The sequence below is a fragment of the Coffea arabica genome, chromosome 11c (assembly GCF_036785885.1).
Source record: "Coffea arabica cultivar ET-39 chromosome 11c, Coffea Arabica ET-39 HiFi, whole genome shotgun sequence".
Lineage (NCBI taxonomy): Eukaryota > Viridiplantae > Streptophyta > Magnoliopsida > Gentianales > Rubiaceae > Coffea > Coffea arabica.
Window position 1 is genome coordinate 3,266,230 of NC_092330.1, and position 26,059 is coordinate 3,292,288.

At 37.2% G+C, this 26,059-nt stretch overlaps 1 protein-coding gene and 1 long non-coding RNA gene across 2 annotated transcripts; one reads left to right on the forward strand and one right to left on the reverse strand.

The window, feature by feature from the left end:
* Nucleotides 1-4,511: 4,511 nt before the first annotated feature.
* LOC113715815 (uncharacterized) lies at nucleotides 4,512-11,844 on the reverse strand. The gene is made up of 9 exons (XM_027240117.1): nucleotides 11,613-11,844; nucleotides 11,310-11,411; nucleotides 10,281-11,194; nucleotides 7,568-10,212; nucleotides 6,982-7,324; nucleotides 6,104-6,374; nucleotides 5,523-5,601; nucleotides 4,843-4,963; nucleotides 4,512-4,709 (listed from the first exon to the last, which is right to left on the reverse strand). Exons 1-9 carry the CDS (start codon nucleotides 11,842-11,844, stop codon nucleotides 4,512-4,514), a joined length of 4,905 nt encoding a protein of 1,634 aa, XP_027095918.1.
* Nucleotides 11,845-12,031: 187 nt separating this feature from the next.
* Nucleotides 12,032-15,274, forward strand: LOC113715593 (uncharacterized). The gene is made up of 3 exons (XR_003454016.2): nucleotides 12,032-12,433; nucleotides 12,650-12,724; nucleotides 14,384-15,274. It is a non-coding gene; the product is annotated as an uncharacterized lncRNA (long non-coding RNA).
* Nucleotides 15,275-26,059: the final 10,785 nt, after the last annotated feature.

The window sequence follows — 26,059 nt, forward strand, 5'->3', positions numbered from 1 at the left end:
TGTACGATGGTATTGTGAGGACGCTCACAAATGTTAGACATGTTCCAGATTTGAAGAAAAATCTCATCTTTTTGGGCACTCTTGAGTCTATCGGGTGCAGGTATTCAGGTGGAGATGGAGTTCTCAAAATCACTCGAGGAGCTCTTGTTGTTATGAAGGCACACAGATCTGGTACGTTGTATATTTTGCAGGGATCTACTGTTACAGGTGCTGCTGCTGTTTCAACATCATCTTTGTCAGATACAGACATCACCAAATTATGGCATATGCGTTTGGGGCACATGAGTGAAAAAGGCTTGGGCATACTAAGCAAAAGAGGACTTCTGTGTGGACAAAGTACCGGTCCATTGGAATTCTGTGAACATTGTATTTTTGGGAAGCAGAAAAGAGTCAGCTTCAGTTCACCAGCAATTCACAAGACAAAAGGTACTCTTAATTACATTCATTCAGATCTATGGGGTCCTTCTCGTGCTCCTTCTAAAGGTGGTGCCAGGTACATGTTGACTTTCATTGATGATTACTCAAGGAAAGTTTGGGTCTATTTTCTTAAGCATAAAAATGATGTTTTCCTAACTTTCAAGCAATGGAAAGTTTTGATTGAGAAACAAGCAGGAAAACATGTTAAGCGGTTGAGAACAGATAATGGCATGGAATTTTGTGGAGGTGAATTTAATGAATTTTGTAAGAATGAAGGAATTGTTCGGCATCACACCGTCAGGATGACGCCTCAACAAAATGGTGTGGCTGAACGTATGAACAGAACGCTTTTGGAGAGAGCAAGATGTATGATCTCCAATGCAGGGTTGACAAACGACTTTTGGGCAGAGGCGATCAATATGGCCTGTTATATTGTCAACCGTTCTCCTTCTGCATCTCTTGATTTCAAAACTCCTGAGAAAGTTTGGTCAGGTACTCCTGCTGATTACTCCAATTTAAAAGTTTTTGGGTGTCCAGCATACATGCACGTGAATGATGGAAAATTGGAGCCTAGGGCTAAAAAGTACATTTTTCTTGGGTATGCTTCTGGGGTGAAAGGATACAGATTATGGTGTTCTGATCCCAAATCTCCAAAATTTGTAATCAGTAGAGATGTTACTTTTGATGAATTGTTTATGTTATCTTCCAAGAAGGAGTCTTCTAGTCCTTGTACTACTGATAGTACACAGAAGCAGGTGGAGCTTGATATTGGCAGTTCTGGTCCTTCTCAGTCCAAATCTTCTATTCAACAAATGCCAGTAGATACACCTGAATCTACTGTTGAAGATAGTTTAGAAGAAGAGGAGTATTCCATAGCCAGAGATAGAGCAAGGAGAGATATTCGACCACCACAAAGATATGCAAATTTAGTTGCATATGCTTTGTCTGTTGCAGAAGAAACTGATGCAGTTGGTGAACCTTCCACCTATTCAGAAGCAGTTTCTTGTGATGATTCTGCAAAGTGGTTGATTGCGATGAATGAAGAAATTGAATCTCTTCATCAGAATGAAACTTGGGTTCTTGTAAAGCCGCCGTCAGCTAAGAAAATTGTTGGTTGCAAGTGGGTCTTCAAGAAAAAGGAAGGTATTCCAGGGGTTGAAGATGCAAGATATAAAGCACGATTGGTTGCAAAGGGCTATAGTCAGGTACAAGGTGTTGATTTTAATGATATATTCTCACATGTTGTTAAATATAGCTCTATTCGTGTTTTGCTTGCTTTAGTTGCCATGTATAATTTGGAGTTAGAACAGCTCGACGTTAAGACAGCTTTCTTACATGGCGAACTTGAAGAACAAATTTATAAGAGACAACCCCAGGGTTTTGAAATTGAAGGTAAGGAAGACCATGTTTGCTTATTAAAGAAATCCTTATATGGATTGAAGCAGTCTCCAAGACAATGGTATAAGAGGTTTGATTCCTTTATGTTGGGTCATGGTTATTTGAGGAGCATGTATGATAGTTGTGTTTACTTCCGGAAGTTAAATGATGGTTCTTTCATTTATTTGCTGCTTTATGTTGATGACATGCTCATTGCTGCCAAGAATTTGTCAGAAATTCACACATTGAAACTGCAGTTAAATAGTGAATTTGAAATGAAAGATTTAGGAGCAGCTAAGAAAATTCTTGGCATGGATATCAATCGATATCGAGGAGTAGGGAAGTTGTTCTTGACCCAGAAAAATTACCTTGAAAAGGTCTTGGAGCGTTTTGGCATGAAAGATGCTAAATCAGTATCTACTCCTCTTGCTAGCCATTTTCGGCTATCTGCTGGTCAATCACCAAAATCAGATGAAGAGGAAGATTATATGGCACGGGTTCCTTATTCCAGTGCAGTCGGCAGTATTATGTATGCAATGGTTTGTACTCGTGCAGATATTGCACAAGCAGTCAGTGTTGTTAGCAGATATATGTCTTGCCCTGGTAAAACACATTGGCAGGCTGTGAAGTGGATTCTCAGATACTTGCGAGGTACTTCAAATGTATGTTTGGAGTTTGGAAGAAATAATAACACTTTGGTTGGTTTTGTAGACTCAGACTACGCTGGGGATCTTGACAGGAGAAGATCACTTTCAGGCTATGTATTTTGCATTGGCAGTTGTGCTGTTAGTTGGAAAGCTACTCTACAACCTGTCGTAGCTTTGTCTACTACTGAAGCAGAATATATGGCTGTGACCGAGGCAATCAAAGAAGCCTTGTGGTTGAAGAGTTTATTTAGCGAGCTAAGTCTATATCAAGGTGTTACTGATATTCACTGTGATAGTCAAAGTGCCATACACTTGACTAAAGATCAGATGTATCATGAGAGGACGAAACACATTGATGTGAAGTATCACTTCATTCGGGATATCATTGCTGAGGGAAAGGTCCTTATTCAAAATCAATACCAAGGACAATCCAGCCGATATGTTTACGAAACCTCTTCCAGTTTACAAGTTCAAGCAGTGTTTGGACTTGATTGGTATTCGTTGTTGGTGATTTAAGCCTATTGAGGCTTATGTGGAGAAGGTGGAGCAGTTTTTTTAATGGGATCCAAAATTATGCCAAGGTGGAGATTTGTTGACTTTTCAACGCCCACCACGGTTGAATTGGTGGCAAAATTTTGCATCCCACATCGACAAAGGCTTGAGGAAAGCCTTCTCTGGTTTCCTATAAATAAGGGAGTCTATTGAAGGATCAACTCGCACCACTCAAGAGAGTTATATGAGCTATTAGCTTCTTGAGTCATCTAACCCATTTAGTCAAATATTTTAGGCTCTCTTGTTTTGAGTTTAGGAATATTTTCTAAACTCTTTTGTAAGTGCCTATTGGCCTAGGAACCACTTTCCTACGGCTTTTGTATTTCTTCTTTATAGTAGAAATATTGCTCCTCCCTCGCCCGTGGACGTAGGTCAATTTGACCGAACCACGTAAATCTTTTGTGTCTTTTATTTGCTTTGTTATCCGTCTTTATATGGTCGGTTTTACCGCCTAATTATTATATGGCTGGTATCTACCGCCTATCTATTATATGGTCGGTTATACCGCCTAATTTGTGCTAACTTGAGTTTGTCTATTTCCTGGCCCGGTCCTAACACAAATACATGCACATATAAAGAATGAATGGAAGACGGAACAGGTTTATATATTTATACTACTAAGTAACGACTGTTTATTACAGCACAACAAATATAATAGGTTTGTGTTGCATCAGTAGCTTAGGAACTAAGGATGCTCATGCAATGAGAAGTATACGTTATAATTGATAGTATATCCATTATATCTATTGAATAATTAATGGAGAACTAGATAGCTTTAGAGTAAAATTGTGATTGTTATGTTTTGCTGTAACTAGAGAGTAACGAGCATGTAATTGAAATGTAAAGATTGAATAGGTGAAAAAAGGTAAATTGCAGTAAAATGTCTAGTCAGAAAATCAGCAGAATAAGACACAAAAGTTTTTTAATTTTAGCTGTAAGTTCCAAGAAAGGGAATCAAACACTAGCGCCATAGTTCCCCTAGTAAAATAAAATACCAAATAAAATAAAGGTGAAAAGAAAGGGATCAAGCATAGGTAGCATGGCTTCTCCAGCATAACACAGTGCTGAACAAAATCTAATTGATAACAACGTGCAATAGTGCTAACTATTCGTGGTTATCAATACAAAAGTAAGTAACAGCAATCTAAATCAGCTTTGCCTTCTTCTTGGAGCTTTCAGTGGCACTGTGGGAACTACTATTGCCTTCATCAGCTAACACTTCAAATTTTTCAGTAGACATTGTCTAGCCTTTGAAGCTGGTTTGGTTTCTTTAACAGGTGCAGATCCTGTAGCAAAATCAATTTTGTTAAGAAAGGCAAAATAGTAAGAACAACGATAAATAAACATTTATTCAATTGTTTAATAGAAGTAGAAGAACAAAGGATTTTTTGAACTAATGTTTGTGAACTATTATTTCTGGTTTGAGAAGGAAATAAATGCTCTGTTGATGGCATTGGTACTGTATAAGGTTACTGTTCAGCTGCTTATACCTGAAGTGTTGGTGGTAGCAGTGTCAGCCTAGAGATCGATTAATAAAGTATCAATTTTTCCTTGACTCGGCGATTGAACAGCATTAGTATTGAGAACCTCAGAGTAGTAGATAATTGTATAACGCTGCTTTGCATCAGCCATTTGAGTTTGCACTGGTTTTATGTGCACCAGAAACCACTTTGACTCCAGCTCCTTATGGACAGCCTCGAGAGGAAGTTCAATGTTCTTGGAAAGGAAAACATGAAGGAAAAAAATAAGGAAATGAATAAGGATTATATGCACAATAAGATGGCTACTGCAATAAGAATTAAATGAAAATAATAATAATTGGCAGTCGTTTTTTTAAAGGAGAACATGCCTGCTTAAAATGGTCCATTATTTCAAAAGTAGTGAAGGTTAGCAGCTTTTCTGCTTGTTCTCCAAAGACAGAAGCTATGATGGCACCAGTATGATCACATAAATCCATATCAAAGCGACACCTATAGATGCATGTAAATTTCAGCGAGGTATGTCTATTAAACAAAAGGTCAATAATGAGCGAGCGGAACTTATATGCTAATGAATTTTAAAGTAAATACCTAGGCTGAGCAGGATGCTTTTCTTTGCATGTATTACACATAAAAATAACTCCATCTGCAGCAGCAGTACCCCGGCAGCATTTTTTACAGCTCATAAACCAGTATTTTTGGAATATGTGCTGAAAAGAAAACCTTGCTTTAACCCATATATTCTAAAAGCAAACATTGAAAGGCACTGTTTTAACCGATATGTTAATATGTAAATGGATAGTCAAATAACAGATTAGAGGAAAAAATACTGAACCTTCTGTGATGGTCTGACATTTGAAATTAAAGTGGTTTTCTGATCTGGTTTCACTGATATGTTAGGGTTACACTTAATATAGCTTTTTTCATCAATGATTGCTGCAAGTAGGTTGGTATTTCTCATCGCCCTGTGATAGACTAGATCGAAATAGTAATGGAAACAATTGATTATAGATGATCAATTGGTTACATGACATAAATAATTATTCAATACGAGTTCTTTAATTCTCTTGCTTCCTGTACAGGAGGGTCAACAAGGATCGCCGAATCAAACCATGTCGACAGTGCAACTCCTATAGAATTAAGAATGATGATACGTTGCCAAGGTTGGTGTATCAATTTTTTCATGGAAATGGGAATTAAAACAAAGATGTACAGACACAGAATTACTATTATAGTTGCTAACTTTCAGCTTGTGACATATGATGACAGGGTAGTTGTGTATGTCAGCTAATATCTGCTGGCCTTCATTCTTAATGAAATCGTCTCACATGGAAAGCATGATAGTTTGCAATCTAATACGAAGACAATAGGCAGCTGTTAAGATAGATAAGACATATAAAAAACAATGAAAATAGAACTAAGTAAAAGTTTCAAGAGCAGTAGAAAGGGAAGGTTACTGTTCATTGACAAGGACGAATTTCTAAACAATACATTCTTTGAAATTTTTATTAATGATCCTGCTGTCTTGTGCTTGAATAATAATTCGAAGGACATCTGTGAAAGGGAAACGTTTTTGTAAAAGCTATTCTAAGCCAGAATTCATGATACATTTGTAATACACTACATACATACCCACAGATTTATCCTTATGATCCATGTACTGTGCCAAGTCTGTGAATTGAGTGCAGTTAAATTTGACAGGCATTATATCTTTGTCATCAGCATCCTCTTCAATGACAGTTTTACTAGTGAGCATCCATTGTATTATCAGTTCAGCTGTTTGATATTTTGGGTGAATTGGTCTAACCACAGCATTCGTTATTCTGTATTTTCTGTAGACCTGCAAGATTGGTCCGACCGTAGCAATGTCATGGTTGAAAATAATGCCTTCAACTTTTGATCCCTGTTGCATAAAGAAAAATGTTCAAGAATTAATCGGCTGTGAATACGAATAGAATATCAACAGAAATTTTAAATGCAGAGGTCGTATCTAGCTACCTCTGCATCAACAAAAATAAATTTTTACTTCTTTGCTGGCGTCGACAGTGATTGGGTAACCTGTTGTTTTTCCTGAACAATTACTTTGCATGACCAGTCTTGCATATCAGGTACAATTTCTTTTATGGATAAGAGCTTGTCCATGCAGAATGGAAAACAATAAAGGAAATATCTATCAAATGTGAGTATGAATAGAGAATGGTATTGCAAGTATTATAACAACTAAATAATAATTATGGAGAACAAACCTTAACTTTAAATAACTGTAACATGCAGTGCTAGTGTGCAGTTAGCTGAAGTATTTCCTGAAATACTACACTTCTAGTTTTGCAATCTATTTTTATACCATCAAAAGTTCCAGGTAGAATAAGGACTTTAAGTACTGCAGAAGTTTTAACTCTAGATAAAGCAACATATAGTTGGCCGTGAGAAAAAACTGGTTCGCGAAGGTAGATTAAAACATAATCCAGTGTTTGGCCTTGGGATTTGTTGATTGTTAAGGCAAAACAAACACGGACAAGAAATTGTGTTCTTATAAATGACAGGCCATTCTTGTCATCATCAGACACTTGTAAAGGAATTTTAGGGAGGAAAATTCTTTTTCCTTGATGCTGACCAAAAGCAATCTCTACACAGATAGTATTCTGCCTCAGCTCTATACAAATGAGTCGTGTACCATTGCACAATCCTTCTGTAGGATTCAGGTTTCTTATAAGTATGATTGGACAATTTTCTTTGAGCAGCAGCTTGTGAGGAGGAAGGCCTTTTGGATTTTGAGAATTCAAGAAATCTTCATAGTCTCCTTGATGGCGTGGATCAATGGTTCTATCAGAACTGACATAGACATCTATTGAGCTATTTATTGACATAGACATAGACATCTATCAGAACTGACATTTATTTCATCCATTGAGCTATTTTTTGGAGTAAGGACACATCTATTGATCATACCATAAGGATCTTTTGAATACATAGTTAAATCAGGAAAAACAGATTCAAGCAACCTGTTTGTAAGAAAGCTAAGTAAGAATATATACATATTCAACTATAGAGGAAAGACCAGATAAAAGTAGGACTTGGAAGGGAAAATTCCTTAACCTGTTCAAAGATTCTTCTTTTTCGGTATAAGGAATGACTATCTCAGAAGGTAAATTTATTTCACCATGACTATCAACAGCTTCTCTTCCTTCTCCTATTCTCAATAGGAATTCTGAGAATGTTGGATCTAAGATGGCTCGCATATTTTGTACTAGCTGGAGCTTTTGCATGGAAGACCACAAATGAGAGCTAGGAAGACTAGATTCTATAAGAACCTGTTTTGTAGCTTGTCTGATAACTGGCAAAGTTTGACGAAAATTGCCACAGAAAACAACCATTTTTCCTCCAAATGGAACGTCACAGTCCATTATATCTCCAAGCAAACCATCAAAGGCTTCAACAGTTTCTCGTTTGCCCATTGAAGCCTCGTCCCACAAGATTAACCTTGATTGAAAAAGTAATCTTGCAACACTGCCCTGTTTACTAATTTGGCAGGTTTTATTTCTAGAAAAATCTAATGGTATGTTAAATCTAGAGTGGGCTGTTCTTCCTCCTGGAAGAATAGAGGCTGCGACACCTGACGTTGCAACCGCAATGGCAATGTGGCCTTGGGATCTCAAAGTAGCTAGAAGTGACCTATATAGGAAGGTCTTTCCAGTTCCTCCAGGGCCATCAATAAAAAAACTTTGGCCAACATGAGAGAAAACTAACTGGAGAATTAAATCATAGGCATGCCGTTGTTCAACATTCAATCTAAAAGGCATTAGAAGATCCTCTGCCAGAACTTCAATACTCCTCTCACATTCGATTTCCTTTGTTAGCTGATCAGAGTGAACATCTGCTGAAGTGTGTGCAGCTAAGTGGTAGTCAGCAAAGCTTTTACCCATTTGTTTGACCATTTTTTTAATTTCCTGTAGGACCTTATTTCTGATTTCTTCAGCCGTATAAAAACAAAGATGTTGGGATCGCTGGTAATCTGCAGAGAGATTTAGCTGAAATTTGTCCCAAAGAAACTGAGGATCTGCTGGAGCACAATGAACAAGAGTAGTATCAAATAACAGTCTCAAAGAGGATGGCATTTGGAAAACAACTGCTTCTTCAAGAGTCTCTTGTATATATGTATCAGACTGTAAAAGTCCAAGGGCCAAAGCAGCATCTCTAAAGCAATTCATTTTTTGGCCATTAATAGTTAACAGGTCATCAAATGACGTAGGTGCTCGAACATGAGTTAGTAGGAGTCTAAGGTAATATCTCTCTCCTTCACGAGGGCTGACCGTGACCAGCCTTCCAATGGCTTTTTTACGCTTTCTCTCAGTCCAAGCTTTAAATTTAAAAGACCAAACAAAATGTTCTGGAAATTCTCTATAAAAGCACTTCAACGTTTCAGCCTTTGCATTCGTTTTGTTCATCTTGAAGAACTCGGTTAACATGGTCTTTGAGAAGTCAATTTTCCTCAGTGGCTGTAAAAGGTCTGAATTTTTGTTGAAAGTGATAAGCTGCTGCCCAGGCAGGTGAACTTGGAGAGTATAGACAGCTGGAGTCATCTCATTTAGCCTAAATTCAAAGATGCGCCAAAAAGCCTCAGGAGGTGAAATCCATCTTCCCTGCTGGAATTCTTTAATTTCATCGACATCAGCACGGGAATCATCAGATATAATTTTGAAACTGATAAGATCATGTCCTTTAAAGACGTACTTGTATAAATATTTAACCAGCTTCAAAGTAGAACAGATTTCTACATTCATGTGGCAATCAAACAAGGCTAAAAGATAAGGATTATAAGGAATAATCCATCTATTGTCAAGTTCAAACCTGCAGACAGTTATCTTTCTGCCATTATCCCTTCTCATATAGTATGGATAGCTGTCTTCAGCATGAGTTGTGTGTTCATAGAAGTTTTTTGGATAATGATTTTTACAGCTACCATTTTTCATACAAGGGCTATTCCTGCCCATGTCCCCGCAAGGTCCATGAACCATGTGTTTAAGAACAAAATAATACAAATGAGGGAACTGCTTAGGATCAGGGAGCTCAGCAGAAACTATTCTATCGTATGATTTAGGATTAAGCAGCTTGAATTGTGGTCTCAAGATTAATAACAAGTGAGTATGAGGAAAGCCACGTTTCTGGAATTCAATAACGTAAACGCATGCAGCGACCTCTCCAAAAATTTTTCTGTCTAAAAGTTTAGCCTTGAGCATTTCAAATTTTGCCCTGAATACTCTAGACAAAAGATCTGGCCTATCCTGAGGTTTTTCTTTAAATTGCAGATTATCCTGAATTTCTTTCCACATTGGATTACATGTCATGGTGAGGAAAATATCCGACTTTCCATATTTTTGTACTAATGACATTGCATCAAGATATCTCCGCCTCATATCTCTTGGCCCACCGATAAAAGAAGCCGGTAATATCATCTTCCGACCAACTTTTGAGCCTTCACTCTGACCAATGGAGACACTATCCAGTACTCCTGCAAGGATTTCTGTCCGAATGTCATTTTGCCTCTTGTGCTGAAAATCCAGTCGAGACGTTTCAATTTTTACATAGGAATCAACAGAAAATTGCTGTAGCAATCTAAGAGTATGCAATAGCATGGATTCATCATTTTTCCTTATCTGGAACCTATAGCAGTAATACTCTCTAGCTGATACAGTATGTTCGTCCTTCTTTCCATGGTCAGCAGCTATAGGAAATGAAAAATGCTACATGTAAACAAAAGTTTATTTTGATAACCGTGGAATTGGGAAATTACAAAAGCTAGGAGATGTACTTGCCTCTCTTCTAAATCCATAAGTTGGGATGGTTCCTGTACAGAAGAGGGATCAATGATAACCTTTTCATCATAGGAATGATCAGTTCGCTTTCTTTTACAGGCTCGTTTAATTCCGTGGTGCCATCCAGATTCACCACGAGAAAATAAGAGAGGATACTGCAAAGGGTCATAACAAGCATAATAATGCTGGACCTTGTGAGCAGCATTTGAGTGGCTATAAATGAGAATATGCGCTTGCTTATCGACTGATTCATCATCATGTTCAGTCCATATAGCGGCAACTTGAGAAGTAGAAGGAAGATTATAGATACGCTGGTCAAGGCCAGGAAAACAGTTAAGCACAATATTATGCTTTTCAAGATCTGGAATATCCCTTAGATCCTTAAAGAATCTAGCATAAGGATTATGAGAAAGTATGTCCATCAGAAGCTTTAAAGTGCTCTGACGTAGCTTATCAGAAGCAGCGACTTGCTTGATCAATTCTTCATCGGTATAAAAAAAGTAGAGATGGATCCCACAAGGCTTATGATCAGGCTGTGACAAACTGTTTAAAAAATGATAAACCTGTCCCTGAACACGAAAGGTATACACTCCCATTGCATTCCTTGTTAATTCTACGTCATACTTTGCAGCAAATGAGGTGAAGGACAAGTTATTGTTATAAGTACGAGGCAATCTTCTAAAATGCTCGCATTCCTCATCATTTCCTATAAACAAACGCTTTAGAGCGTAAGGCATTGCAGGAGCAACAATAGAAATTTCTCCTTGGGAACAGCAAAAGCTAGGGGGTTCCAAATGAAATCTTTTAGCTCCACAATATTGACAATCAGGAGCATCAGGCAGCAATAAAGATTCTTTAGGAATTTCATCAATCTTAGATTTTTTTGAGTGACGGCGTCTAGTAACTGGCCCTGCAGTTTAGGTTATGTAATGGGAACGATGCTGATAAGGAAAGCTGAAAGAAGTATAATATGAAGGGAATATGGGGAAAAAGTTCAGAAATAAGTCAAACAAACAAAGACCAACCTGATTGCCTCCTCCTTGTCAATATAATGTTTGAATAATCGCTTACAGTAGCCGGAAGAGCAACAGCACAATCAGATGATTTGCTGGTCTCGTTGGTGTTGCCTGGCAAATGGTTCTATTATTCTAAGAAAGCAACTGTTTGCTCTTAAAGTAACAGGACATCTATAATTGTACAATCGTGAATTCTAATACGCTGGAAATAGCACATAGAATTGTCTTAGATGGGGGTAATTATTTTTTTTAAAAGATAGAGGTCGAACACTGAAAGGAAGAAAAAAAATTAAGAAAGTGAACGAATAATACCTGTACGTTGAGCAGGTCTAAAAGAGTCAGTTTCGAATGTAACATGAGAAGACATATCATGCTCACATAAGTGGTCTAAGGACGAAGTAGCAGAAGAGGCAAGGAATCTAAAATTTGACCCATCAAAAAGTTTAAAGATGCTAGTCGAACCTTCAGTAGGAGGATGGCAGGATTGTTCATTTTCGTTAAGGCCTGCAATGGTCACTACAGGAAAGTAGGCCTTTTGTGACATTTTCGCTGCGACACAAGGAGAAAATGCAGCAAATAAACTGCACATTTCAAATTTTGTGGCAAAGTTGACAAAGGCGCATAATTTTTGTGGCAAAACGACGTAGTTTTAATGAATCTAGAAAAAGGTATTAAAAAAAAAGGGGAAACCGGCTTTCACTTCCAATGTCTCCATTCTCTGCTAATTACAAATCTCCCACACTTCTTTCTTCCAAATTCTAAATTCTGATTCCGAATTCCCAATGAACTTATCTCGCTCTCTCTCTCTCTCTCTCTCTCTCAAATGGTCAAACCTAATTCCACCTCCTGCATTTTCCTCCCAATACGGCCAACGAATATGGGGCAACCAGCTTCATCTTTGAGATACAAAGGAATTCCAGAAGAATAGACAGATTGATTGCTAATTGGTTTCGACGCCTGAAGCTAGGGTTTTAACACGAGGAAGATAGACCTCCTCCATTTTTATTCTCAGCAGTTGAAATCGATTCCCAATTGCAGTGCTTCTCCATGTAATTTTGATCATCGGTGAACTAATTGTAGCTTTGAGAGAACTTACCTAACAATTTTGCTAGCTATTCTGGTTCAAAAGCAAGGTAACTAAGCTTAATTCCTTTGCAATTGTTTTTCGCTTTATTCATTTATTTTATGGTAAAATCAGTGAATTTATTACTTGCCCTTAGTGCTCGGGAGTTTATAGACTTTTGTGGTTATTTTATGTATTTTTTGTAATTCTTTAGAATATTTAATGTGACTTAAGGGGAGATAATAGGAGTTTACTCTCGTTTTAAAGAGTCCAGCCCATATTACAGATGGAAATGAAATCGCCTGAGAAACTCAATACAGTCGTTGTCTTGAAACAGCCAGATAGCAGCCGTTGGCAGAAGGTACATTTGAGGCTTAAGTGCACTCCATCCTCTGGTTTATATATTTGTCCGATTATCATGCTACTGATATTAGGTGTTATTTGTAATTCTGTCATAAATGCTTGTAAACAAATCTCCCTATTCTTGGAGACTGGGATCACACAAATAGTTTAGGAGAAATCCCAACTTTGGAGCATAATCATTTCAAGAAAGTGGAAAATGGCAATCAAGTATTGCTGTTTTAGACCAAGTAATTCCTGATTTAATCCTTAAAAATGGTTACAAGGCATTCAAACTACTTAAAAATGCACTTGCTTATGGTAGCAAGAATTTTTGCTTCACACTATGACATGGTATGATAATATTGTAACACAAAATTGTTAAGCATGATTGCCTCTACGGGTATAATAGTAGGCCCACCTTCTCTCATTATTAGCTTGGTGTTTGTGTTATTTACATAACTTCTATCAGGACTGACACTAAGTATAACCATTCTATCTTGCAGTCACCCAGGAGAGATTGTTGTAGAGTTTTGCCATCTAAAAGGAGTACAAATATATATATATATATATATATATATATCTGGGTAGGCAAATGCAGAACGGATAAGGTGTAGTAGAAGCAGCAGGCAAGAAATTCAGCTAGGCATCTATTCCCTTTTCGTTTTCCTTTAATTTCAGTGGACATTGTTGCTGGAATTCGATTGCGATTGAGTGGTGAGAATTGAGAGAGTTGAAAGTATTGGATTTAGGCTGGAAATTAGAATTAAGGTGCTTTCTAAAAGAACCATAGGATCCTCAAATTGGGATTATTGGTTGCATACTTTCTCATTTCTTAAATTTTTGGAATACACTGGATATATAACTGCATTATAAATATTCAGTTATTCAATGATGGGCCAACTAGGTACCATCAGCAATATAGTCATAAAACGGAACATGTATGTATAAGCTATCAAATCTATGCTAATATATGAAACTTAGTTTTGGATGTTAAACGTTGTTACTAAACAAATCACTGACTGGAGAATTGAAAAGAATGCTGCCAATGTTAAAGTCAGCTACACAATTTCTACAATAAGCCTTGGAGTTCAATAGCTTTATGGAATTCAGTAATCATGCAGTTTTTAGTCATGTGTAAAATTATGATATATGGATTCAAGTCATGCAAAATAGAGGATGGAAAATGCTTTTAATGGTATTGTTAATTATTCTTTTATCGTTCATTTTTTTTTCTGAATATGTTTGTGTGAAATGTAAATTCTTTTAGCTTTCTCAGGTCCAATGACAAGTTAAATTGCTAACTTTCTTGGCCACTGAATGGACTTTCATGGCAGGTTAGGTATCAACTCATCCATGTATGGGCTCATCTGTAGTTAAGTGGCCCACTGAATGGTAGCTAACTATTTGGTTAAGGATGGTTGAATACGAAATAGTAGCTAATTTAATTTTTGCCAATTGAGTGCAATTCTGTGTTCACTGAGTCATTGACAAATTTCGCCATTTCCTCCTTGGCTTCAACATACCATTTAATAATTGGTGTTCTTGGTATTTAGTAAAATTCAGTTTCATTTTAAAAGAAAATTCCTTATTTACCAAATATTACTACCTGTAGCAACTTTGGTTAATTCTTTTTGTAAGAGTTACCAGTTTCTTATATGTGTGTGTTAATTCTGCCCAGATTAATACATGCAATGGCTTCTAGTTGGCTATTTCCCAAATAAGCTTATAAACCCAAGATGCGGACTGAAGACTGGACCGGCTGGTTGGTTTCCCATCTCCAACGATGCAGTTATTACTAATTAGACCCATATTATTGCTCGTTGGCATTAATTTCATGTCATTCCCCATATGATTGATGCCCATGATACCACCACTAAGCTGATTTGACATCATCATTTCATGTATGATTTTTTGAACAGAACTCTGGGAATCATTTGCATCTGTGTCACTGGAAAATGTTGGCTGTTGCATTGCAATGTTCGGTGAACTAGCAGAATTCATGTGCGTTCCGGTCGGTAAGCCACCAAGTGAAGTCTGTGGAGGATTGTTAGATGATGATGCTTTTGGAGACTGGAAAGGAGAAGGATTGAGTTGCGGTTGTAGTAAGGTACTCAAGGAACACTTGGAGATGGCATCTGAACACCATTTCCTCCATAAGGACAGTTTGCACTACTCTTCCGGTTTTTGCTGTCTCGAGTTCATTGAGTTTTGATGACGCAGCCCACATATATATGGCACTGGTAAAGGAAGTTGCAGGAGCCGAATTCAGTGGATTATTTACATTTGCCATGCCATTTCTGGAAGGAAGTTGCAATTATTATGAAAATTGTTTCAATGTGGCCTAACCATATTGAAACGCGATGGCTTTTGCAAAATTGGTTGGAATTAGGAACTACTTGTACCTTTTAGAATTAGGTTATAATGATGAATTTGGAAATTTGCAATGATTGTTTCCATTTAGATAGTGAATTGAATTAACACTTGAAAAGGGAATGTACTACAAGCATGGGAAATAATTCATAAAAATATGCAAAAAGTGTAAATCACTTCAGTGCATCTGTTTATTGAAGGAGACTATTTGTGATGCAATTTTTGTGTCGCATGATTTGCCGCGCAATTTTTGTTCTGCTTGCATATTTTGTGGCACTAATATGTGTCGCTAATTGTGCGGCAAATACTTGCGACACATTTAAAATAAAGTGTCGTTTTCTTTTGTAACGGCTACTTTTGAGGCACAAAGGACTTGCGTCGCAAAAGCATCACAAATACTTTTTTGTGGCGATTTTTGGACTTTTTGCAGCACATTCTTGGCGTCGCAACAAGCCAAATTTCTTGTAGTGGGTAGCTTGCGAAAAGGGAGATGCTGCTGCAGACAGACGACGGAGATGCTTTTGCTTAGAACAGTGGTTATGAGGTAAACAATGGGAAGGGAGAAGCTCGTTCTATTTTCTTTTTTGAGAACGATTCTATGCAGAACATTTCTTACGGGGGACTATGCTTCTGCACGAAGCTGCAGTAATGCAGCGATATAGATGGTCTTATATATATAGGAATAGCAGACAAAAGATGATGATATCAGGAGCGAAAAAGAAACATAACGAAAAAGATTCCCAAGTGCTGCAATACCTGTACCTTGACAGATGTTCATAGATGGAAGATTGAATGCAGCAGAAGAAGAAAGACAGTTTCTGGAAAGGAAATTTGAAGGCGCTGAATTGAGAGAGCTAAGGGGCTGAAAGTTTAAGGTCTTAACAGCGTTAGAGGTGATACGGGCATTTTCATTAAGAGCATCTGGAGTTTGTTGATTCTGGTTGGAGCTTGTAACAATGCTATCTGAAGGGTGATCCAATGTTTCAGACAGGGAATTTCTATGGCTCGGGTCAGAAAGATGAACAGTAGTTGAAAGATGAGGAGAGAAAGAGGCTTGCTCTTTCATCTTTGTAGCAATACAAGCCGACTGATGTTGCCTAAGGCGAACTGTGCCATCCAGGAGAATTGCTGCAAAGTGAACAAATAGATGGCCTAACTTGTATCAGAGAAGTGCAGAGAGAACGAAGGCTGGAAAAGATGCCAACATGGGGAAAACAATTAAAGAGCTAAATGGCTCAGGGGCAGACAGCTAGTCTAGGACCACGGAATTTATACCTTCTGGAATGAAATTACACTGTACTAAATGCGGGACAACAGAAGAGGAAGCAGCTCCACTGGATAGGCACAGTGAGGCAGGTATAGCGGTAGACATATAGTTCAACGATTCTTCAGGCGCAGCAGGATGATGATCAACAATCTGATTGTGACCACCTACTAGCTCGTCATTACAAGCAAGAGCAAAATCAGAGAAACAAACACCAGTTTCAACATGTCCGAACGGGACCCTACGAAGATAAGAGCGCGATGGTTTCTCCTTTTTCTTAAGAAGCCTGGCCTCACGCCTCCGACGTGAAAGGGCAGCCTTATCATCGGAAGACATTTTCGCGTAACGCTTGCGGCGCAAAGCATTTCTATCCATCTCACTAAAAGAGCTAAGAAGGAACAGCCCGAATATAATGAATTTGTGGGAATCGACAGTAAGTATAAAAGAACATAGCAGAATCCAAACTAAAGAAGACGACAAACGTGTGTTGTTCTAAAGAAGAGAATATAAAAAATTATATAATAAAGCGATGATAACATGCATGGACCACAGCTACACTGCAATAATGTAGCGAGGGAAAGCAATAAAGCAAGCATGCATATTGTAAAGAAGGCATGCATGTTAGAGAAAAGGCGTAAAGTGTGAAATGACCAGGAAGGGGGGAAAAACAGCCATATACACAGGCTGACGTAATACACTATTAAATAACACATCTTTATATCCTGAAGCTAATCTTCAGGATCTATTCCCTAGAAGAAAATGGTCAGTTGGAACCCCATATTTTTTACTCCATTGCAGGGCTCACTGTGAAGTTTATGATAGCAAAGGAGAGAATACCAATTAGCAAAGATAGGTGGTATTCCGCTGAGGTGAATGAGTCATAAATGCCCAAGATAGCAAATGTACAGATAAGTTCGACTAAAGGGCCCCTTTCTTTTTTGCGACCGAGGCTATTTAAATCGAAGCTACAAGAAAAATTCAAGATTTACAGATTGGGTTCTGAGAAAGAAATTAGAGGCATCTCTAATTGGGCAAATATCACTACAAGACATGTCCACGTAATGCATTCGTCGCAGCGCATTTCTAGCCATCTCACTAAAACAGCTATGAAGGAACAGTCCAAGAGCTAAGAAGGAACAGTCCAAATATAATGGATTTGCCGGAACTGACAGTAAGTACAAAAAAACATAGCAGGATCCAAATTAAAGAAGACAAGAAACGCACGTTGTTGTAAAGAACAGAATCTAAAAAACTATATAACGAAACGACGATAACATGCATGGATAGCATCTACACTGCAAGAATGTAGCAAGGGAAAGCAATAGAGCAAGCATGCATATTGTGAAGAAGGCATGCATGTTGGGGAAAAGGTGTAAAGCGTGAAATGACCAGGAAGGCGAAAAAACAGCGACCAACCGATACAGGCACAAAGAAACAAGCATCTAACCTGCAAGGGAATTTCTGCCAGAACACATAAGAGAAGATGAGCTCCATAGCAGGCTCCACGCAAGGACAAAAATGCGGCCAAATTCGACAAACAAGTACATCAAAATAAAGCTGTAAAAGAAAAAACGACGCCCACAGTAACATGAGATGCTAGAAAGGAAGGAAAAAGGCAGGAAAGGTTTTCTTTGAAAAAAATGAGCTCACCACCAAAGCAAAGGCATATATCGACCAGCATTTATTAGCAGGGGAAGGGGGGAAAAAAGAACAAAGTTAGTGGGAAAAATGGGCCAAGCTTGCACAGTTCATAAGCAGCAATAGCAAAAAAGCATATAGACCGATAAATGAATGACTTACCGAGACAATGTTGCTGGAGCAGGCGAATAGAAACGAAAGGCTCAAAAGAACAGACCAACAAGCAAAGGAAGGAAAGCCAAACCAAGTTTATAACTGAAACAATAGAATGGAGGAGGGAAAATGGTAACTGAAAGCGTAAAGCAACTACAAAGCATGATAACATCTGAAAAATCCAGAATACAAAGAATGGAGCGGTTCAATGGCGGTACGGAGAAGGACATTGGAAAATATCAGAGTCAAAGAAGAGAGGCCTGTCTGAAAATCTGCATAGTGGCTAAGCATTCTTTTGACATATATAACCCAACAACAACAAAACTAAGTCAACTCACAAAAAAAGAATATAAATAAACATGTAAATCAAGGGTAAATAGGTAATTCACGAGCTGTCACATTGACTGATGAATACCAAAAATCTGACATTAGGTAAAAGTGAAAGGGAAGTTAATCTCACAAAAGACCTGACATTAGGTAAAATTGAAAGGAAAATTGCATCATTATCATCAGCAGAAGGCAAACATTATTATTTATTATTATTTATCACCACTATCGGTCCATTATTATTTATCACCACTATCGGTCCATTGCTCGGTTCCATGCAAGCGGCAAAATTTTTTTTATAGGCAGAAGTCCATTTTTTTGGCTCCATACAAGCAGTCAAAACACAACCCATTCATTCAAAACGCAGCCAACACCGCAAAGCAAGCATTGAGCACGTGGAGGAGGAGGATGACAACATTTCCACCCATCACAAAGCGACACATCAGCACCACACAGACGATTTGGCAACTTTCCTAAGCACTTAGTCTATATATGGTTGATAATTTCTCCAAGAGACATACTTGACATGGATGATGGTTGTTATTATTGATATTGATATTGAAAACATGTTGGTCCTGATACATAATTATAGTTGGAGTTATCCTACCATCCTTGATTATACCCGTTTGAATAAGGGTCATGCCACGCTTGAGATAGGAATAAAAAATCTCTAAAAGTATTGATTGGAGCACTCAGATCATCTTGAAATATGGGGCACATGTTGGTTGAATGATCCGAGACATAACAAATTTCACAGGTTGCAATAATCAATTTTTCTATATAAGAAGTTAGTGTATCTAAAAGTTGATCATTAGGAAAAACACAAATCTCATTACCCCCATAGGAATAAAATCCAGTTTATTACCAAAATACTGAATGTTAGCAGCCATAAACTAATAAAAATAATAATAAGAGAAAAATAAAAAAATCAAGATAAATTAAAAAAACAAATAAACCAACGTCAATCCTCGATAACGGCGCAAAAAATTGACAAGTGTCGAGCCTGTGTAATAATAAAAAACATACTTAAGAAAAATAAAAATTTGCGTATAGTGGTGAGTAGGGTTGTCTCTACATGGATTGGAAAAAATTTGTTTCTTTCCAAGCAAAGCCAATTAGGGGGTTTTAAAGAATTAAAATTAAAACAAAACACTTAACGAAAATAAAAATAATTAAACAAAAATAAATTAAATTTAACTCAAGGATTAACAAGTTCTAACCAAAGAAATAACTCCGGAAGTGGTTCATACAACTGCTCATCGATGCAATGATTATTTCATCTACTCATTAATAAACAGGTTATAATTGCCTAACAAGAGATGACAACTAGTTTTTTCTTACTGTCTCGATAGTTAAGATACGCCCATTAACTACTTTTCCAACCAAAAAATTACCTTGGTAAGCTCGTGGAATTTAATTTCTTGATTATATTAGCAATTAGAAAAACCCTATTCTAATCAATAAATAAACTATTAGGGTTAATTTAAATTGGATCATATGCCTCCCTAACATGAAACCAATCACATTAGTCGCCACTAATTTAAGACAATTAAACAATTACAGATTTAACTATCTTAACTGGTATTAGTTTGTTAAGTTGAATTAAATATCAGACCCTTGATATTCAAACAACAAAATGCCCATGAGAAATTAAACCAGCAAACATACGAATACTAACAAATAAAAGAGATTAATAAAATAATTAGATCTCACAGTTATAGATGAATCAAATTCTTTGTTATTTCTCAACTAAAAGACAGAAATTTAGTTGCAAATCATCGGGAAAGAGTCACACAAATTCATCGAACGGATTTGCATAGTCTAACCGTGAAGAAAAACAAAAGAAAGAAGAGAACCATGCGGCTCCTGTCTTTTTCTGCAAAAGAGTCATGACTCCCTTCTCCCAATTATTTCTTGTTTCGGAAGTAGTAATCAATCGGAATGTCGGCTTTTTCCTCCTCCAGTTTCCCACTTGATATCTACTATTAATAAAACGTACTTTTTAAATAAATGAAAGAAACTATAAAATATAATATCCCATGTTTCCTAATTGATTTCTATAATTAAAAATAATTTCCAAATATTCCACCAAAGGCTTTTCGGTATTTGACTCGAATTAAGAAGCCTCTGCATGCAAATTCCGAATCATCTGGACTCGATGGCAATTGTTGAAAAATCACCTTTTTTATCACTTTTTTGCTCAAGTTCCCTACAATCAATACCAAATATCAAATATAAGTAGAATCCGACAATTAAAACAATATTTGGCTAAAAATCAAAGGAGAAAATAATCATAAATTTAGCAACAAATTGCATCCTATCAGCATATAAAAGTAGAAATCATACTTCCTAATGTAGGCTAGATGTTTATGGAGATTCATAAATAAATTAGGAAATTTCTTACTTCCCATTTGATTTATAGAAGCGATTTACTTGATAGTAGCATGTAAAATTGGAAATAATTTATTTTGAAATTTCATAACAATTAGGAAACTTAATAGTTCCATACCACCATCCCCATCAACCTTTATAGCCAATAACGTCAATCTCTTCGGAACAAATCTTGCTCAATGTGCCACTAAAATCCCTCCTCCGCAATCCATCACCAAGTAATGGCTCTCAAATCATCTTCAACAGCTGTGCCTTCCTCCGTCTCCAATTGGGGTTTCGAAGCTTAATTCGAATATTGGGTTTGATCCTTTAATATCAGATTAGAAGATGAATCGAAAATCCAACCTGAAAGTATGACAAACACTTTCAGATCCTCATGTCATTTGCAGTCCTCATGTCATTTGAAAGTACTTTAGGATTCAGAAGTTCATAGTAAGCTGGAATGATTGAAAAAACTGAGGGAACCTGCTGAATTAATCTGGTAAAAAATGTTCCTCGAAATAGCAAACTGAGAGCCTTATATTCCAAGTACAGCATAGAATCCAAAGCTCATGCATTGCTTCATTTCTAGAATTAATCCTACTTACTCTCAGCTATTTCCTAGAAAATCAGAAATCAGTCATTGCCTCATTTACTTAGATGGCAAATCAACAAAAATATGTCTATGAAATCCTACTAGCTTTTAGCTATGGAAACTATATCTGCCCAGAATTTCTTCAATACAGCTTATTATGGTTCAAAATCTTTAAGGACGTTCTCAAACTCTTGTATTTCTACAGTCTTTTTGAAGATGGCTGAAACCAGTGCTGGCAAGTGGCAACAACACTCACCATGCAAAAGTATGGGTAGTTAGAATATCTTGAAATGAATTGTTGAAAAATGTATTCTAAATCTTCGTAGAGAACAATCGACCAGCTCAACAAGTTCTTCACTAGACTGGAACTAAAACTTGAGTCATACCACAAACTAGGCAGTTCTAATTAAATTACAGCACAATGTTTCAGTCCCGGAATTAAGTTAGAGTGTCAGTATTAGGGAGCTCTCAAATCTCAACCTTCTAACAAATTCAGAAGCTCAAGGATGATCTTCACTTTTGATCCTTTTGAAGACAGAGAGGTTGGTTATTCTGGTTGGCTACGCATAATATATCGAACCGTTGATGCAAAGTTCGTCCAAACTATTAACTGCAGATAGATGAATATCCTCCTAATCTGGTGATACAAGTAGAAATCCATCACCGATATTGTAGCTGAATTAATACAGACGTGTGCAAACATACACATTCAGATTCTCTTTCTGCTAAAGTCTGAACAAGAACAAACAATAGGTGTTGACTTTTGTGGCAGTAATTCAAACCCACAATTGTTGACAAATTTTGGCAAAAATTTAATCCCACATCGGTGGCTTAGCTTTTAAAGAGAGGTACTTGTTAGCTATAAATAATCACTTCCTCTCCTCAATTCAATTGTACCAAAGACAAAAGAATTACACCAAAAAGGATTTTATAATTCTTTTGAAATTCTTTCTTCTCCTAAATTATAAGAGCAGGCTGCTTGAGTGGTGCTCGGAGATTAGACAAAATTTGTCGAACTCCGTTATCAATTTTTCGGGTGCGCTCTTTCCTTATCTCTTTCATTTATTCCGCATTTATTTAGTAGTTTCTTTTCTATTGTAGTATAGTATTCAATATATTTGTCTACTTTTGTCAGGTTTATTTGTAGTATTTTATACGGTTCATTTTGGTGTATTTTCTTATTCGTGTGTACGTATTATTTATATATACACGGATCTAGTTGTGATAATACACCGTGCACGTAAATTCTATTTAGGAGACTAGGTTTTAAGTGAGACCGCATGTGACCCCTCCAGCCTTTCCTAGAAATTTACTTGGAATGGTAATTCTGTCTAAGGAGATTATTTTGACGATTTTTCCTGAGAATTACTGAATCGGTTTAATCACTAGTTGTATTTTTTGAGTGAAAAATTACTCGGTTCTCCAATAAGTGGCATCAGAGCCAAAGGTTCGTCCTTTGGTTTGTTTGTAGTTTGTTATATTGAATACTATCATTTGAGTCTGTAATGGCATCTGACAATTCCACATCAAGAATTACATTTGGGGCATCGGCTTCCTCGTCTACATGGTCGAGAACTCCAATGTCAAGTTCGAAGCTGGCGGTGGAGATATTTGACGGTACTGGCCATTTTAGCATGTGGCAAGGCGAAGTCATAGACTGCCTTTTTCAATAGGGTCTTGACATTGCCATTGAAGAAAAGAAATCAGATGACATAGAAGAGAAGGAGTGGAGTATCATAAATCGGTTGGTATGCGGAACTATTCGATCGTGTTTGTTCAGAGAGAAAAAATATGCTTTCAAGAACGAGACTTCTGAATGAAAATTGTGGAGGGCATTGGATGAGAAATTTCTGAAAAAGAGTGGTCAGAATAAACTCCTAATGAAGAAAAGATTGTTTCGATTTGATTACCAACCAGGTACTACTATAAATGAACACACCACTATGTTTAATTAGTTAGTAGCAAACCTGTTAAATTTAGATGTGAAATTTAAAAATAAAAATTTGGTTTTGATGTTATCATCCCTTCCTGATGAATTTGAACATTTGAAAACTACGTTACTTCATGGGAAGGAGAATGTATCTTTGGATGCTGTATGTTCTGTTTTGTATAGTCAGGAATTGAGAAAACATGATAAAATGAAAAAGAAAGTAGCTATAACAGATGAAGCGTTAGTGGCAAGAAGTCGTCAACAAAACCAATCAAGGGGGAGAAGAGGAAGGTCCAAATTGAAAAGCAGAGTTGCCAAAGATGAGTGTGCTTTCTGTCGTGAGAAAGGGCAATGGAAGAAAAACTGTCCAAAGTTAAAAAAGAAAGAAAAAGCTCTGCAAGACGTAAATGTTGCAGAATGCAAAAGTGATGCGGAATCAAATTTCTCTTTGGCTGTATCACCTTTAACATCCCATCCAAATAAGTGGATTTTGAATTTAGCTTGTACCTACCATATGTCTCCCATGCAGGAGTGGTTCTTTGAATTTGAAGGACTTGATGGTAGAGTTGTGTACATGGGAAATGACAATCCATGTAAAACAATTGGGATAGATTCAATCAAGCTGCATAATCATGATGGATCCATTAGAATCTTGAAGGATGTTCCGTATGTGCTGAATTTGAAGAGGAATCTCATCTCCTTGGGACTCTTGGAGTCAAAAGGCTTGAAAGTGAAGATGCGAGATCGAATTCTTAAAGTAATTTCGGGAGCACTTGTGATGTTGAAAGGTATGAGAAAGAATAATCTGTATTACTACCAAGGTAGTACAGTTGTTGGGACAGTAGCAGCAGCAACGTCTTCCAATAGAAAGAAGGATGCGGAGGCAACAAAGTTGTGGCACATGCGATTGGGACATGCTGGTGAAAAATCCTTGTAAAATCTTGCCAAACAAGGATTATTGAAAGGTACGAAAGTTTGTAAATTATAATTTTATGAGCATTGTGTTCTGAAAAAATAAAGAAGAGTGAAATTTGACACTGGTATCCATAATACTAAGGGTATTTTGGATTATGTACATTCAGATGTGTGGGGACTTGCCAAGACTCCATCCCTTGGTGGCAGGTACTATTTGGTTACTTTTATTGATGATTTTTTCAGAAAAGTTTGGGTGTTTACTATGAAAAACAAGGATGAAGTGCTAGGGATTTTTCTTAAATGGAAAACTCAGGTTGAAAACCAGACGGGAAGAAAGATCAAGGTTCTCCGAACAAACAACGGTGGAGAATACAAGAGTGATCCCTTCTAGAAGATATGCCAAGAGTGTGGCATAATTCGGCACTTTATAGTTAGAAGAACACCGCAACAGAATGGGGTGTCAGACCATATGAACAAGACACTAGTGGAGAAAGTACGTTGCATGCTGTCTAATGCTGGGTTAGGCAGAAAGGTTTGGGCTGAGACTGTGACATACGCTCAACATCTCGTTAATCGCTTGCCATCATCTGCAATCGGTGGCAAAACTTCATTAGAGGTATGATCTAGAAAACTTACAACAGATTATGATTCTTTACGTATTTTTGGTTTTACTGCATATTATCATGTAAATGAATCAAAATTGGATCCACGTATAAAGAAGGCTCTTTTTATGGGATTTAATGCTGGAGTTAAGGAATACCGGTTGTGGTGTCTAAAAGCAAAAAAAACCATTATCAGCAGAGATGTTACCTTTGATGAATTTGCCATGTTGAATAAGATAGCACAAGATAGGACCATTGGTACTCCGCAACAGGTAGAGTGTACGCCGAAGCAAGTGGAGTTTGAGCAAATAATGGTGAGTCCAGCAAACAGCACCATCAGTGACTCTCCCATGGCAGAAGAGGAGTCAGATGAGGAAGAGATTTCAACCCAAGAACCTCAACAGCAGCAAGAGTCAATTGCCTTCAATAGGTCAAGACGAGAAATTCAAAAATTTGTTCGTTTTGTTGATATGGTGGCCTATGCACTTCCAGTTGGTAATGATGTTCCATCCACTTTTTCTAAAGCAGTTCGAAGTACAGAAAATGATAGATGAAAAGATATTATGGAAGAAGAGATGCAATCTCTTCAGAAGAACAAGACATGAAAATTGACACAACTACTAAAGGGCAAGAAGGCAATTGGATGCAAATGGATATTTGCAAAGAAAGAAGGATTTCCTGACAAGAATGATGTTCACTACAAGGCAATATTGGTGGCTAAAGGCTACGCTCAGAAGGAGGGAGTTGATTATAATAAGGTATTTTCTCTAGTTGTTAAACATTCATCTATTAAAATTTTATTGGCATTGGTAGCGCAGTTGAATTTGGAGCTAACTCAACTTGATGCGAAGACCGCATTCCTTCATGGTGACATGAAGGAGGAAATCTATATATCTCAGCCAGATGGATTTAAAGTTGATGGTAAAGAGAATTGGGTTTGTAAGCTGAGCAAATCGTTGTACGGATTGAAACAATCACCGAGACAATGGTACAAATGATTTGACCAGTTTATGATGGACCAGAAGTACAAAAGAAGCAAATACGATCATTGTGTGTATTTGCACAAGCTACGAGATGAGTCCTACATCTACTTACTCTTATATGTTGATGATATGCTAAAAGCGTCAAAGATCCAAGATGAAATTGACAAAATGAAGGATCAGTTGAGTAAAGAGTTCGAGATGAAGGAT

Excerpts from the sequence above, each read along its gene's own strand:
- LOC113715815 (XM_027240117.1), bottom strand. The coding sequence starts at position 11,844 with ATGTCACAAAAGGCCTACTTTCCTGTAGTGACCATTGCAGGCCTTAAC. Across the intron at positions 11,412-11,612 it reads TAGACCTGCTCAACGTACAG|GCAACACCAACGAGACCAGC; the intron begins GTATTATTCGTT and ends ACCATTTGCCAG. Across the intron at positions 4,964-5,522 it reads GCAAGAGAATTAAAGAACTC|GTGTCGCTTTGATATGGATT; the intron begins GTATTGAATAAT and ends ATGCATCTATAG.